The 13,831-nt window shown below is 38.4% G+C and overlaps 1 protein-coding gene across 1 annotated transcript in view; it reads left to right on the forward strand.

Annotated features, from left to right (window-relative positions):
- Positions 1-1,755: 1,755 nt before the first annotated feature.
- Positions 1,756-13,831, forward strand: part of NAPB (N-ethylmaleimide-sensitive factor attachment protein, beta) — a 46,928-nt gene continuing 34,852 nt past the window's right edge. Inside the window, exon 1 of the mRNA XM_004687128.2 lies at positions 1,756-1,918. Coding sequence (XP_004687185.1) covers positions 1,821-1,918 — 98 coding nt within the window. The 5' untranslated portion in view covers positions 1,756-1,820. The remainder of the gene's footprint in view (positions 1,919-13,831) is intronic.

Raw genomic sequence — 13,831 nt, forward strand, 5'->3', positions numbered from 1 at the left:
TTTATTTATTTATCCATATGGAACTGGGATACAGGTCAGAGGTGCAGGGTGGTGAGAGGATTCACCAGAGACACAGTGGGGAGCAGAACAGGCAGATCGACGAAGTACACTGCTGAGGGGAGCAGCGGGTGGGTCAAGAGAGGTCTACCATGCCTTGTGGGTCACCTCCCTAGCTGGGAATGGAATGTGTGCTGAAGTGGCTTTAGCTTCGAAGTACTCTACTTTAACCTGCTCTGCCACCAGGGAGGGCCCCTTTACCTCCTTTTCAAATGACTACAGATTTGAAAATGGTTGTATACTTTAGAACAAAGGCATAAGGTTCTTTTAAAAATATACAGTTCCTACACCCCAAGTCCAGGAGAGCCTGATACAAAAAGCTAGTGGCTTGCATCATTATTTCTTGAACATCCTTTAGAGTTCCTGCCAGGAGCCAGGTTTAGGAACTGCTTCAATCAACATAATGATGCTGCACTTAGTTTTGGAGTTGGCCCCACTCCATCCTATAGCCAGAGACTGTTCTGCCTTTCAAAAGCTTAGGTCTACATTTTGTAGTTTTCCTTTTTATTTCTGCATTTACTGTCATTTCCAATTTTCTGTGCTTTCTCTCATACTGCTTTAAAATCACACAAATTAGTTTTTTAAATTTATAGTAATTATGTAATAATAGTAAATAAAGTCTGCATGAAGCCTAAAATTTCTGTTTCTAAAGTGCCCTGCAATGTGAACTCTAACAAACACTTACTTTTCTTTCTAGGATTTTGGCTCTTTATGCCTTACTCTCTAAAGACAGGCTTCATTTTTAAAAATATATCTTATGTTCCAGTGCCCACAGTGTATTCATTAATAACTTGAATTTGTCACAAGCCCTCATTTGGCAGTGATTTTTCATATTTTATTCTCCACCTTTGCCTGAACGTTGCCAAATGTAAATGGTCTAGACATTGTATTAAAAAATAACTCCCTTGGGAACAGATCTGGAAATTTTTGGCATACAATAACATCTATGGATAATTCTCCTAGGAGATTTTAAGTCTTCCTGACAGGTAGGAATTGTCCCAGGAGATCCTGCCCCTATGGCCAACAATATGTAAAGGATATGAGAGCTCAATGACTCACATCCATTGAAAGGAATTCAGTCAACAAGAGGATTATGTATATACTATATATACATAACTTTTTTTATATGAGGACTAATAAAGTGGCAATATGAGGAGAGTGAAAATTGTGAATTTATATTGGGTAAAATGATGCATTCTTGACTTTAGTTTCAAATTACTCTTTCAGCCCAGCTAGGCTTGCTGGGAGTGGGTGGAAGGTCATCACATTAAATCAGTTGCTTTGAATGGCTGCAGGAAATTCTCTTCTGTGAAACCTGTATTTGGCCTGAGAGTTCCAATCCGTTATCCCATTGCCCTAAATCAGTCATGCTAGGCAGGGATTCTGGGACCAATCTGATGTTGCGTGTTTTGGGTTAACTTTACTGGAAGACAGAGGTCATTTTCCGTTTTCAGCAAAATTAAATGATTAAAGTTCACCTTAACCTAGGATCTCTATTTAGGGTCACTCCTCCAACCCCACTCCAAGCCCGGAGTAAAGGTGGTCCGCACCTTCGGTTCCCACCCGTTTGGCCCTGCAACCTTCTGGGAACTGTAGTTGACGTTTCGCTCATGTCTGCCACCAGAGCAAAGCCTGGAACTACAACTCCCGATAGGCCTTGCGCGCGCCTGCGCCTCAACCCCACCCTCAGTCAGAGCAAGAGGAGAGTGAAGGCGCGGAAGGCTTGTCTGAGTCGCTCCGCAGTTTGTGGCGGTGCTGGCGAAATGGACAACGCCGGGAAGGAGCGTGAGGCGGTGCAGCTGATGGCGGAGGCCGAGAAGAGAGTCAAGGCCTCCCACTCCTTCCTTCGAGGGCTGTTTGGGTGAGCGCCAGATCGCGCGTACCCGGAGGGGTTCTCGGCTACTAGCTGGAGCCCTGCACGCGCCCCCTAGGACCCCACAATGTCCCAGGGGCCTTCAGTCTACTGGCACCTTCCGGAGATCCCCTAGGGGCCCCAGAACTACCGTCACGCGCCCTCCAAAAGTCCCACAGTCCATCCCGGACTTGCCCTCCGAATCCCCCAGAACGTCCCAGGGGCCCTCAGCTGCTGTGCGCCCTCCAGAGATTCCCTAGGACCCCCAGAGCCCCGCTCCCAGATCGCTCCACGCCCCCTCGTGTCCCTCGTTTCCCCCGCCTTAGTAGGATGCCCTCGGCCTCTCCCGTCCGCGCCATCTCGGGTTTTTGCCCCCCTACCCCACCTCACCTCCCGCCGAGGCGAAACTGGTTTTTTCGCGGCGGCTGAAGCCGCATCACTCGAAACACCAGGGGTCTGGTGGGCTTGAGACGGGCGCGGAAAGAACAGGAGGGGAGAGCCGCAGACCCCTGCACCTGGCGGGCGCTGCTGGGGACGTCCGGCTGGCTGTGGGCCCGGAGAGGATCAGGTAGCCCCGGCGCCCCCTTCCAACGGTGGTGTCAGGGTTTGCCTTCCGACAAGTGGACATTTAGCTAATAGACGTTGGATAAATGAATACGTTTTCTCAGCATAGTAATTCCCTTCGCAGAGGTTGATGTAATAACTGGGGCCCCCTGCTTAATTAAAGCTAACGCAGCTCCTGCGTCTTTCGGGAATCCCACTAATTTCCATGCTAGGAAAGGTTTCAGTTCAGGAGATTCTCAAAAGCAGAGCCTGCATTGACAGCTCTTGGAAGAACCCTGGGCGGCTGAATATGTGAATGATTCAGCTATTTATGATGAGAGAGGCAGAAAATTTCGTGGTGGTTTTTTGTTTTTCGTTTTGGAAGTAAAAGATGCGCTCTCTGCCCACACCAAGAGCTTGTGTTTAATCCTGAAAAGGACCTGTGGTTCTTACTGAGCCATTGTATTAGGCACAGTATTGCAGATCGGTTTGGAATCTTCATTATTTGCCATCTTCCATTCTTTTCGCTCTAAATTACTTTACTGTTTGTTGATACATCTTCAGGAAATGGACAGGAAATGTTCCATTTCCTGAAGGTTTCATACAGTGTCCATGAAGATAGCAGTACCTATCAAGAATTTCTAAATTTCTGAATTTCTCATGTGATGTATATTTTTGGAAATAAAACAATGAATTATAAGTTTGTTCCTCTTTAAAAATTAGGGCAATGCATAAGGAACACTGCCTATTACTTGACATTAACACCAAATAGGAGCTCTGTTTTCTGATTGAACAAACATTTTAAATTTATTCAAGTAAAATGTAATGTCATTACATTTCATTGCAGGTGGTACTCTTAATGTCACAATGAATTTCAAGTCAGGATATGCTTCTCTGGAAGAAAATCTAATTGGCAGAGGAAAAGGACTGACAGCACTTGATGTTTACCCCTTTTTTTGTGAAAAGCTGTTGCGTTGTTGTTTTGTGAAACTAGGCCAAACCTTAAGCCATTGATCTTAAAAGGATTTGATCCTTTTTTTTTTAATATAATATTTTTACATCATTTTGTGCATTTTTTCATCTCAGCTGTAAATCCCCGTGGGCTTCCCATCACAAATGGATTTGATCCTTTTTTTTTTTTAAATCTTATCTCCATTGGTTTTCAGTCACTTATTTGATTAATAGGCCATGTAAGAAAACTGTCGTCTTCACTGATCACACTCAATTTAGTGTGGATGTCATTGTTTAACCCGGATACAGCAGGTCTCTTTATTATACTGATTCTGGGACCAAGGGCTAAATTATTTCACTGCTCTGTACTCCAGTTTCCTGTTATAAAATTGGGCTAATAATAGTACATTTCATCCTAAGTCATAGAGTATTGTAAACCAGTGTTATCTCAATGAAAAAAAAAAGTTAGATACATGAAAATATTAATATAACATTTTACTTAATAAAAGATTCTAATTAAAAAATAGTACATTTCATAGTTTGTGAAGGTTTAATGAGTTTATGCTTGTAAGAAATTTATAACTGTTGAAGACATTGTTATAACATTATGAAGTATTAATTAGCATATTCATCAAAATAGCCCCAGTTATTTTTTATTGGGGAAGCAGAGCACCCCAGATTGACTTTCCCAGGATTTCAGAGCCAAAGACCTTTTGGACCTATGAACACTTTTATTTTCAGTAATCCTTGGCTCTAGAAAAGCTTGGGGATGAAGAGTACACAGAGTTCTGTGAGTTTTAACAATATTATATAATTATTTAAAGCCAACCTGCCTTGTTTTTCTGTAGCTTACAATGGGAAGACAGATTTTCTATCACTTTCAGATGTTTGGAATCCTATATTACATATGTATCACTTATCTTGATCATCACCCTTCTAAGCCAGAATATGTATTGGTACACTATGCCCCTCTTTCCTTAGCCTTAGAATTTCCCTGTTTGTTGCTGTTCTACATGTTATCCTTTATTTTTTTTTTTTAAAGATTTATTTGTGCATACAGAATTGGGGTACAGGCCAGAGGCTCAGGGGTGGCGAGAGGCTTCACCAGAGACAGAGTGGGGAGCAGAATAGGCAGACTGAGGAAGTACACTGCTGAGGGGAGCAGCGGGCAGGTCAGGAGAGGTCTGCCATGCCATGTGGTCACCTCCCGGGCAGGTGGGAATTGAACTCATGCGAAGTGGCTTTAGCTTCTTAGTGCTGTGCTTTCACCCGCTCCACCACCAGGGAGGGCCATGTTATCCTTTATTTTAACTGCAGCTTAATTCAACATGTGCTCAGGCTCCTGAATTAACAAAACAGACATACCAATATGAATATCATCAGTATCATCTAAGCCCATATAACTGAAGAGCTAACCAGTTTATTAAAAGGACAGGTGATACTGTTAGGAAGATGTTGCAGCCATTAAAAAGTTCTCAGTCATTGCAGATATTTCACATCAGATTCTTTATCAGTATCCTATTTGCAGATTAAAACCCATGAGCCGTTTATCTCCTGTTTCACTGTTTATCCACCACCCTCATTGGTTTTGTGATACTATATTCTCACTATATAGTAACCTATATACTATAGCTCTTTCCTTTTTGTTGCTTTCAGTAAAATTAGATGAAAATGTGCATTGAATATTCCCCAAAGAGTCATGTATTTCTTCTCTATGTAAGTCACTTGTCCTTTCCTTCTCTGCAAAGATGTCACTATTCTCCCCCACATCCTTCCTACAGGAAAAGAGCTGTTGATGGCTGAGCCATCACAAGAAACCACTGTTAGTGAGATCTGTTTTTCTGCTTGATTGCCAGTTAAACAATGATGTACAAAAGTACTTGTGAAATAAAATTATAACTTACTCTTTTGGAAAGACTTTGCATAGTATAATAAAACTACCATCATGAGTATTGTTTCAGTGTTTGCAGAGATGAACTATTAAATTGTGAAGTTAATTTTGCATTCTAATGTAGAATCGTAATTAAGTACTATTATGATCTTTAACTGTCTTTGATGACAGTTGTGTTGAATTGTAAAGGCCTCTGTTAACTGTCCTCTCTCACCTTGTTGCTGGTAGACCAGATAGGAGGTAAGGTACACAATGAAGACAGGGGCTATTTAAGAGTGCTAGTGGGAAGATACTGTGAATGGTTAAGGCTGTCTTATCTTGTTTTGAATGTTCCCCGATTTCAGAGTTTCTGAAAGAGCCATAAATCTGCAATGTCAGAATAAATTTAAAGAAAGGCCCTATTGGGTTATGTTGAACTAATCATGAATCAATCATTTCTTAGCTGCTTGTGAAAATAGGAAGCATGGTGAAACCTTATAGGACATTCATTTTTAGTATTATTCCTCAGTATTAATTCCTTAAACACAAAGATTGTGTTTAAGTTTTGACAAAATATGGTGGAAACATGTATAACTGTTAATACTCAGATGCAAATTGAACTTAAAAAATAAAAAATCATTAAATCCAGATTTTCTTAAAAATAGGTGTAGTATAAGAATTATATTAATTTATGTAAGAGAAAAAGAACAATATCATGTAATTTGTGTATTAGTTATTTTAGGTATCATAACATTATGAAATGTTAAAAGTGTGTACTGTTATATATTGAAAGGCCTAATAGGAGCCCTGGTTCTCACGTTGAACAGTTTGGTGACCCTGTGCAAATAAGTGGTATTCAAAGCTCCTGGGAGTTATTTTTGTTGTTGTTTTAGCTTTCAAATTGTCAGAGAATAGAATCTGCTTTTCAGTTTTGTGTTTGAGTGAAGTATTATTAAATCGCACAGAGCTATATTACTGTTAATTATAATCATTTAGCTTCTAATTTTAGTGTCGAGTTAACAGAGTGTGTGTGTGTGTGTCCAGCAATAAACTGTTGCCAGATTGTCCTTTTTCTGTTTGTACTTTTGCAGTGTTCACCATCTAGTCTCTGGGTCTTGTGAACCCTGTGAGGTAGAGTTGTTTAGAAGAGGCGGGGAGGATCTTGTGGTGGTATGTGGCTCTAGGCTGTAAACTCCCACAGTCGCACTATTTTCTTGTTGTGTCCTGACAGCTCACCTGCATGTGCAAACTGATGGAGAGAATGAATGCACAAATACCATTTTACTCTTGTCCAGTTTTCAATAGCAAAGGCAAGCAAAAGAAAGTTTGTGTCACTTGTATTTTACTTAAATATGTGCTTATTATAACACTATAAATATGAGTTTTTCTATGCATGGTAGAAAATTGAAAGAGAGTACCAAAAGGTTTCAATTGAAAAGTAAGACTTTCCTAAATTTTACTCCCTGAAGTAATGTTTTTAAACTGTTTCTTTTTAATTCATCTGTGAGGTAAAAGCATAATTTTAAATTTTAAATACTTCTACTTCCTGATTTATTAGGTTTAAATGTTTATTGACTCTACTAGAAATTACAGGAAATACAGCATAGCTTACGTGGCCTTGCATTCCCTCCTTTACTTCCTTATTTTACTTAGTTGTATCCCAGTCTCTAAGTATCACTTGTTATATGTCAGTGACACTTAAACCTATGATTCTACTTTTAATTTTCTTCAAGTTTCTCTATTTCTGTGAGTGATAGAGTGGCTATGTAAATGTCCAAACTGGGATATTTGTGAGATGCCAAGGAGGGGTGTAGGAGTGTCTCCAGGATGGCACAGGATCACTCTAGTCACAGGAAACTTTATAAGCCAGTCTATGCTTCCACTTTATGTTCATTTTATTAGATGATACAGCAATACAACAGATGTATCTTCAAAAAAGTTTGGTAACTGATAACTTAGAGTTCACAATAGGGAAACTTAGAGTAAAATTTCAAGAATGTTTACCATTTTTCTCTTTAATTGGAGCTTATTCTAAGTAAGGATGATTTAGTTAAAAATCTAACAAATTAATAGATTAACACTTTCTTGGACTAAAGTATATATTTTTTCATGGTAAGGAAATAACAGTTCTTTTAATGGGTGCTTTCATTAGGTGTTGAATGCAGGGTTATATTTTAAAGGCCTTTTCAATATCTGATGTGCTAATAACATAGTTTTGCTTCTTAGTATTTTTTTATTTTATTTTTTTTATTTTTTTTTTTAAAGATTTATTTATTTGTACATACAGAACTGGGGTACAAGCCAGAGATGCGGAGGGTGAGAGGATTCACCAGAGACAGAGTGGGGAGCAGAACAGGCAGATTGACAAAGTACACTGCTGAGAGGAGCAGCGGGCTGGTCAGAAGAGGTCTGCCACGCCATGTGGTCACCTCCGGGGCAGGCAGGAATCGAACTCATGCGGAAGTGGCATTAGCTTCTCAATGCAGTGCTTTAACCCGCTGCGCCACCAGGGGGGGCCACTTCTTAGTATTTTTAAAAAATATTTTATTAGTTATTTTTTCATAGAGGAGCTGGGGTGTAGGCTAGAGGTAGTGGTAGTGAGAGGATTCACCAGAAACAGAGCAGGGAGCAGACCAGGCAGATCTACTGAAATACACTGCTAGACAGACAGTCAGACAGTCAGACGGACAGTCAGCAAGAAAGAAGTTGGCTGGACCATGTGGGTTAGCTCCCTGCCTGGGGCTCACACTCAGGCTGTGTTGGTGGTAGTGCTGAGACTTAACCCTATGAAGGACCTCCTTCTTAGTATCAAGGCCACTAGGGAGGACCTGCTTCTTAGTATCAATGCATTAGTAAATGAATATCTTCATATTGGGCTCTCCTGGCATTCCTTAAGTAACATCTCTGGATTATAATGTACCTTTTTTAATGGACTATTTCATCTGCTTTAAAAAATTTTTGTGAACCCAAATGCCCAAAAGTGAGATGACTAGATTAAAAAGATGCGGTACATATACACAATGGAATATTCTCAGCAACCAAAAAAATAAAGAAATACATGCCTTTTGCAGTAACATGGATGGAGCTGGAAAAGATCATACTTAGTGAAATAAGCCAGAAAGAAAAGGAAAAATAGTGGATGGTTTCACTCATAGTAGGAGTATAATGGACCAGGTGAGAAAATAATAATAAGAAACAGCTATATACCAGAGACATTTCACGGGGGTGGTGTGGGGAATGGGATCAAAAACGGTGGGGGGAGGGAAGTGCACTGGACTACGGTGATGGCACATGGGTGATTTGGTGATGGGAAGCCCACAAGGATTACAGCTGAGATAGAAAAAGGCATACAATGATGTAAAAATAAGCTATTAAAATAATTTTTTGTGCTTAAATTATATTTACTACCCTCTTGTATTGTCTTCATCAGATGAAGTGTTGATGTTGCAGCTATATCATAAAAAGAATTAGTTCTTGGCCCTCGCTGGTGGCGCAGCGGGTTAAAGCACAGCACTGAGAATCTAAAGCCACTTCCGCATGAGTCCAGTTCCCGCCTGCCCCAGAGGTGACCACATGGCGGGCAGACTTCTCCTGACCCGCTCGCTGCTCCCCCCAGCAGTGTACTTCGTCGATCTGCCTGTTCTGCTCCCCACTCTGTCTCTGGTGAAGCCTCTTGCCGCCCCTGAGCCTCTGGCCTGTACCCCAGTTCTGTATGAACAAATAAATAAGTCTTTAAAAAAAAAAAAGAATTAGTTCTTTTTATACCCATGCTCTGGTCTTTGAAAGTTTAAGTAGAATAGCCTTACTGTGAAATCATGTCCAGTTTTGGAGTGGGTTTTTCTTTTATCATTTTCTCGTTTCTTTCTTTGGAATTTTATATTTAAACTTTCCGTCTTTATTGAGGTCAATTGGTAAATTTCCCTAGGAAAGTTACTCATTCAAAATTAATTTATAATCTGTACAAAGTAGTTTGTTTAATATTAATTTTTTTCTTTATTTCCACAGTTACTTCCTTCGTTTTGCTTCTTTTGTATTGCACTGGTCCTATTTTCTGTTGATTTTTCTTTCTTTCCTAAACAGTGACAGGTTTGAATTATTAGTTCTAGTCTCTTCTGCCTTACTAATTTTTGCTCTTTTTAACTTTCTTTTGGTCACCTTCCCCCCCCCCCCCACCCCTTTTTTGGAGATGGGGGGAGTGGTTTTTAACTTATTGTTTCCATTACTGAATTTATGGATCCAATTATGGATGAATTTTCCTTTTATGTTTTTATGTATGCCATAGATTCTGGTGTTGCTCAGTTTCTCTCCTTTTTGATCCCAGAGTTGTAAGGGTTTTGTTCTTAAGTAGAAGGGTTTTTTGTATATCATTAATTCTAGTTTTACTTTGTTATGATCAGACACCTTATTAAGGATTTCCCTGCCTCCTAACTAATGACTAGTGTGCACTTGAGAAGGTGAATTCTGTGTTACCAGAGTGTGGGGTTTGATAGAGATCCTAAGTTCTAATCACTATATTTTCTTTCATGTCTGTATTTTGTCTACTTGATCTACTTTGGACTGAACAGAATTTATTAATGTCTCTTAAGTATTTCTATCTTGTGTCTTATAGTTTCTGCTTTATGAAAGTGGTTATTGCATTTTGGTACCTAGGTACAACTAACAAAACTCCATTATAAACTGTATCTTTTGTTTTATAAAATGAATATACTTCATTTGACCCTATTGATCCCAAATTCTGTCTTATACCAAGGTAGCAGTTCCTGCTTTCTTAATGTTTATGCTTGCCTGCTGTGGGACTGTATTATGTAAGAGGATTATTCCTCCTGTCTGTTGGCATGTGACCTGTGCCGCTCAGCTCTGGGAGGAGTACACCCTGCATTCCCTTCCTCCTGAGTTCTTTGAGATTGACTTGAAGGAGTGTGAATAAAAAGGGTACATGCTCCATTTGAGCAGAAGTGCATGCCCATCCTTCCCTGACCCCCATACTTCTGCTATGATTTCTTCTCCTATATGAAGTGAGAAAGTTACATCCCAGATTGGGATGAGTTCCAGAATACAGAAAGATGACCCATGGAGACAGAACAAGCACAGCCACAGCCAGCCTGCAATAATAGATGAAGTGGAAAGAGAGAAGTGGGAGATTTGAGGCTTATTTGTTGTTCCATCAAAAGCGGGGTGATCTGTTTGGTACACTTTTGAGCATCTATCTCAAAACCTTTCAGAATACCTTTATTTCAGTTCTGTCTTTGGTATTGAGCAGAGTTGGATCTTGTCCAGTGAGCAAATCTAAGCACCCACTACCTTATAGGTATAACTGATAAGTATTTTTAATTGTCATCTTACTTTATTATGAATTTGTATTTATTATGTATGATGTTTTATCTGTAATCTGATCTTTTTTTATTTTGGAAAGTTTTGCTTTTTGTTCTTCTAGTTACCTAACTACTCTAAATCTTTCATGTCCTCAGTGCCATTTCTTTACTTAGGCATCTGGCTTTTTGTTTTTGCTCTGGAAAACAACCATTCCTTTGTGCCAGTGAGTTTGTTCTGCTTCCTACTTTGGCAGGGTGTGGATGTGTTTTCAGTTATTTGTATTGGATGGCTTTGACTCATTATCTTATCATTGATTCACACCTTTCCCCCCACTGCTTGAGCATCTTGAAGCCTGTTTACTGTGTTACCTTGTTTTGTATGATATTGAAGTCTTATGCTAACCTGATTTTCTTATTTCTGTAAGTGACTTGTCTTATTGCCTGAGAACCCAGAGGTTTTCTTTATTTATAAAATCTATCAATAATAGTCTTAGTAGAATGTGTTTCACAAGACTATTCTGGATCAGTTTCTCCTGTGACATACTAGACCCTTTAGGATTTAAGATTCAGACTTTTTGTTTCCATAACATTTTCTCAGATTGTAATTCTAAATATTCAGTAAATGTTTTTCCCAACTCCCTTCTTCAGGGACTCTGATTACTTGGATGTTGCTTCTTTTTGCTTATCCTCTATATCACTTTTCTAGTCTTTTCCCTCCTTTATTTCATTTCCATTCTCTTGGCAGTTTTTATTTTTCGCATTAGTGTCAGTAGAATCTGTTCTTCCCTTTGTGTTATAGCTAAGATTTCATTTCTGAGATGATTTGGTCTTTCTTTTCTTCTAGAATTGAGTTCATTTGTCTCATATTTTAATACAAAAGTTTTGCTTCTGACAGTTTATGGGAGATTGTATCTATCTACTCCTTGTGGATCTGTGTGGGTTTTGGAGTATAGTGGACAAATTTGTCTTTAGGTAGGTAGCCAACAGCTTGTGGGAATCACAGAATGATCAATATTTTTTGAAGATTGAAGCTCACTTTAAAGATTGAATTTTTATAAATTGAAATAAATATAAAAACTTATATGGCAATTCATATGGTATGTGAGTCATTGCTGAGTATATCTAGTAATTATCATTTTGGCTTTCTTGTGTGTTTAAGAATCTTGACTTATTTTATTAACAGTTCCAGTCTGTACCCCCTCGGTAAGAAAGGTAAGTACCCAAATCAAATTAACGTTTGGGACTATCACCAAAATTAAGTTCAGTTCTCATAAGCTTCATATTGGGAAATTAAGCATATATATTCATCCCCTGCCATCTCCTTTCCACCCCCCAGTCCCATGTGTTCCCCTTGTCCCTTTTCCCTGTCACTTCCCTTAGGGCAAGTATATACCTTAGAACCCTGTAGATGTTTCTGGTGTCCACTAGTTTTTGAAAGTATTTTTACATTTCTGAATTATCTCCTAAATGAATGTTCAGTATTTGTTTTTTGAACATAATTCTTTGAAATCCTGCCCCCCCACACACACACCCCGTTTGTTGAAAATGACTGCATTTCATCCTTACTTACAGGATCCTTGATCCCATTTATCTATAGAAGGAGATTTAGGCTACTTTTGTACCCTTACTATTATAAGTAATGTTGTGAATATTGTATAGATATGGGATTGTTTATTGATGGTTTCATATTCTATGGAAATATGCGCAGAGGTGGGGTTGCTAGTTGGTTTGGTATTCTCATATTTAATTGTTAGATAAATCCAAGAACTTTTTGTAATGGTTTCACCAGTTCACATTCCTGCCAACAATAAAAATGGGATTCCCTTTCTCTGCATACTCTCTGGCACTTGTAAGGGATCTTTTTAATACACACCATTCTCAGGGGTGTAAAATGACTTCTCATTATGGTTTTAACCTGCATTTCTCTAGTTAGACGCAACTATGAACATCTTTTTTCATGTCTTTTGGTGTTTTGAATGTACCCTTTGGTGAATTATCTGTTCATATCTGCCGCCCATTATTTTTTTAATGGTTAAATTATGGGTTTGGTTATTTTTGGTCTATCTTGGATATTAATCCCTTCTCAGTTATGTTATCCATTTTTTCCCTTTAGTGGGTCTTCAATCATCTTGCTTTCTTTCTCTATATAGGAGCTTTATAACTTTAGGTAATCCCAGTTGTTTGTTTTTAATTCCCTTGCCATAAGGGTTGATTTATTGTTGCTATCATGGAATTTATTGTCAATGATTCTCCTATGTATTTTATTGTTGCAGGTCTTACATGTAAATAAATTTTTAATCCATGTAGAATTTAATTATATATTTGGTATTAGCAAGTAATTGAAGTTCATTCTTCTGAGTGTAGCTTTTCAATTTTCCTGTCACCATTTATTAAAGACATTCCCCATTTTTTGGTCATGGATGTTTTATCATAGAATAGGTACTGGTATATGCATGTGTTTGTTTCAGGGCTTTTGATTCTGTTCTGTTGATCCATATACCTATTTTTGTATTAGTATCACATTATTTTTGATATGGCTGCTATCTAGTAAAATTGAAGTTAGTAACATGAGACCTCCATTTCTTTCCTTTTTTCTCATGGTTGCTTTTGCAATTTGAGGCCTTTTGTGGTTCCATAAATATTTCAGTATTTTTTCTTCATTTTCTTTGAAATTAATGCTGATATTTTGATGAAGATTGCATTAATTTGTATATCAATTTAAGGAAAATGGTCATTTTGAATATATTGATTCTTACCACTCATGAGCGGAGGGTATCTTCTTCCATCTCTTTATATCACTAAGTCTTTTCACAACATCTTGTAGTTATTATTGTATGGAACTTTTAGCTCATCTGTTAGATTGATCCCAAGGTACTTCTTTTTGAGCCAGTTATAAGTGGCTCAGAATATTTTTCTTAATTTCTTTTCCTTGTTTATTAAAAAACAAATCAAAACTGGATTTTTATATGTTGGTGTTCTAGCCTGCCACTTTGCTATATTCATCTGTTTATAATAACTTTTTGATGGAATCTTCAGGATCTCCCATAAAGTGCCTGCAAATAGTGATAGTTTCACTTATTTTTCTTACTTAGATTTTTATTTTCTGTGTTTGATAGCTTTGGCCAAAACTTTTAGTGCTATAATAGAAATGGTGACAATGGACATCCTTATCTTGTGCCAGATTTTACTGGGTATCTTTCAGTTTTTCCCTGTAGAGTCATATTGGCTGTTGATTTGTACTGTATG

Source organism: Condylura cristata, unplaced genomic scaffold (assembly GCF_000260355.1).
Source record: "Condylura cristata isolate star-nosed mole 26May11 unplaced genomic scaffold, ConCri1.0 scaffold00022, whole genome shotgun sequence".
Classification (NCBI taxonomy): domain Eukaryota; kingdom Metazoa; phylum Chordata; class Mammalia; order Eulipotyphla; family Talpidae; genus Condylura; species Condylura cristata.